General features: G+C 40.5%; 1 protein-coding gene across 3 annotated transcripts in view; it reads right to left on the reverse strand.

The window, feature by feature from the left end:
- Positions 1-512: 512 nt before the first annotated feature.
- ubox5 (U-box domain containing 5) overlaps positions 513-2,129 on the reverse strand; it is a 12,240-nt gene continuing 10,623 nt past the window's right edge. For all 3 annotated transcript variants that reach the window (XM_016253950.1, XM_016253952.1, XM_016253951.1), the window contains exons 4-5: positions 1,498-1,620; positions 513-821 (exon numbers count right to left, since the gene is read on the reverse strand). In XM_016253950.1, the coding sequence (XP_016109436.1) occupies positions 619-821; positions 1,498-1,620 (326 nt within the window). In that variant the 3' untranslated portion in view covers positions 513-618. The remainder of the gene's footprint in view (positions 822-1,497; positions 1,621-2,129) is intronic.

Consider the following 2,129-nt stretch of genomic DNA (forward strand, 5'->3'; position numbering starts at 1 on the left):
TAACTTTATTTTATTTATCCGTCATATTAAAGAGACCTTTTTGAAGGAAATTAATACTTTTATTCATTAAGGACGCATTAAACTGATCAGACATTTATAATGTTACAAAAGATTTCTATTTTAGATAAATGCTGTTCTTCTGAGCTTTCTGTTCATCTGTGAATCCTGAAAAATAAAACGTATCAGTTTCCACAAAGATATATTGTGCAGCACGACTGTTTTCAACATTGATAATAATCAGAAATGTTTCTCGAGCAGCATATTATACTGATTTCTGAAGATCATGTGACACTGAAGACTGGAGGAATGATGCTGAAAATACAGCTGCACATCACAGAAATACATTACAGTTTAACACATATTCACACAGAAAACAGCTGTTTTGAAAGTCTAAAAATATTTCACATTTTTACTGTATTTTTCAGCTTGGTGAAGCATAAGAGACTTTCAGAAACATTTAAAAACTCTTACCGACCCCAAACACAATGTGCTTTAGAGTATTCAGGTAACCATTACTAGAAAACATTAACCGATAACAGTCCTTTTCGAGCTTTTTCAAAAACTTTAATGAAAACGATACACAAAATCTGCAAACAAATGAGCTCATGATGAATATGTTCAGTGATGCACTCGAGTGACGTCTCTGCTGGAGGCAGTCGTGCCGCACACAGGGCACTTAATCTGCAGTCTCCGAGACCCAGACGCGTGTTTCTGCCTCAAACACGCTCCGCACATGAGATGAGCGCAGGGCAGAGAGTACGACGCCACGCTCGACGAGTAAACCGTCAGAGAACAAGTGCAAAACACACACGCGTGCCCACCTGGAGAACACAGGACAGCTACAGATCAATACAACTAATTCATCATTCTGTTTATACTTTTTCTGTAGTCTTTTGAGATCAGAGTTCAATGGATTATTATATACTGTAACATTCATAACTCAAAAGACCATTTATTTAAACAAAGATGGGGAAAATTTACATATGTCATACATTATCACGTGACCGTCAACCTATAGAAATATTTATTGGTGGATCTAACTCTATCACAACTCTATATGTCAAGCAGTAGAAAATTGGCTGAACATGGTCATGAAAAACCAAGTTAATTAGAACAGGGTTTCTTGTTTTAAGCATAAACTCTTTAAATTTTCAGAATCTCCAGTAAATGTATCTTTATTTAAGAATGTTTAGATATTTATACTAGAACTTTTTTTTTTTACATATAATGCCACAGCGTCATGATTTTAAGAGATTCTGCTCTGATTTGAGACATTTTAAGACGTGCAGAAACTTTCCTGTAGAGTTTAGCTCCAGCTCTAATCAAACACACCTGAATACGCTAATCAAGGATGACCAGAAAGATACAAGCAGGCGAGTTTGACCGAGATTGGAGTCAAACTGGACGTCGACTGAGAAACCCTGAACTAAACACTGGCTTCTGAAGTGAAATATATTCGAATACGATTGGCAGTGATAAGTGAACTCGGTCTCGTACCAGCGGAGGCGTCCACATGTGAAGCGGTTTCGCTCGGGGAGGTGAACACTGGTAACCCGTGAAGAGCAGCGTTCAGAGCCTCATCTAAACTGTTCGCTAACCGCTGCTCATGCGAGTCCAACTCTGAAACACAACAGACCCAAACGTGAGCAAGAAATAGGCTACACCAAGCATGTCTGGGGGATCCAAAACCATTAAAGGAATTATAAAGAAAGCGAACAAAAGAACCAGAATTTATTGTAAATTAACCGATGGGAACTATTAGCAAATATACACACACGTTCACTCTTAATCGTATGCCACAAATGCTCTCCCAGCTAACACACAACGCACTACCCTGCTGAAAAAAACAGCATATGCTGGTTAGGTATGTTTTGACGCTGTGATGCTGGTTCATGCTGGTCCTTTGCCGGTTCATGCCGGTCCTTTTTCCGGTTCAAGCCGGTCCTTTGCCGGTTTAAGCCGGTCCTTTGCCGGTTCAAGCCGGTCCTTTGCCGGTCCATGCTGGTCCTTTGCCGGTTCATGCTGGTCCTTTGCCGGTTTAAGCCGGTTCAAGCCGGTCCATGCCGGTCCTTTGCCGGTTTAAGCCGGTTCAAGCCGGTCCTTTGCCGGTTCATTCTGGTCCTTTACCG

Source organism: Sinocyclocheilus grahami, unplaced genomic scaffold (assembly GCF_001515645.1).
Source record: "Sinocyclocheilus grahami isolate Dianchi unplaced genomic scaffold, SAMN03320097.WGS_v1.1 scaffold1213.1, whole genome shotgun sequence".
Taxonomy (NCBI): domain Eukaryota; kingdom Metazoa; phylum Chordata; class Actinopteri; order Cypriniformes; family Cyprinidae; genus Sinocyclocheilus; species Sinocyclocheilus grahami.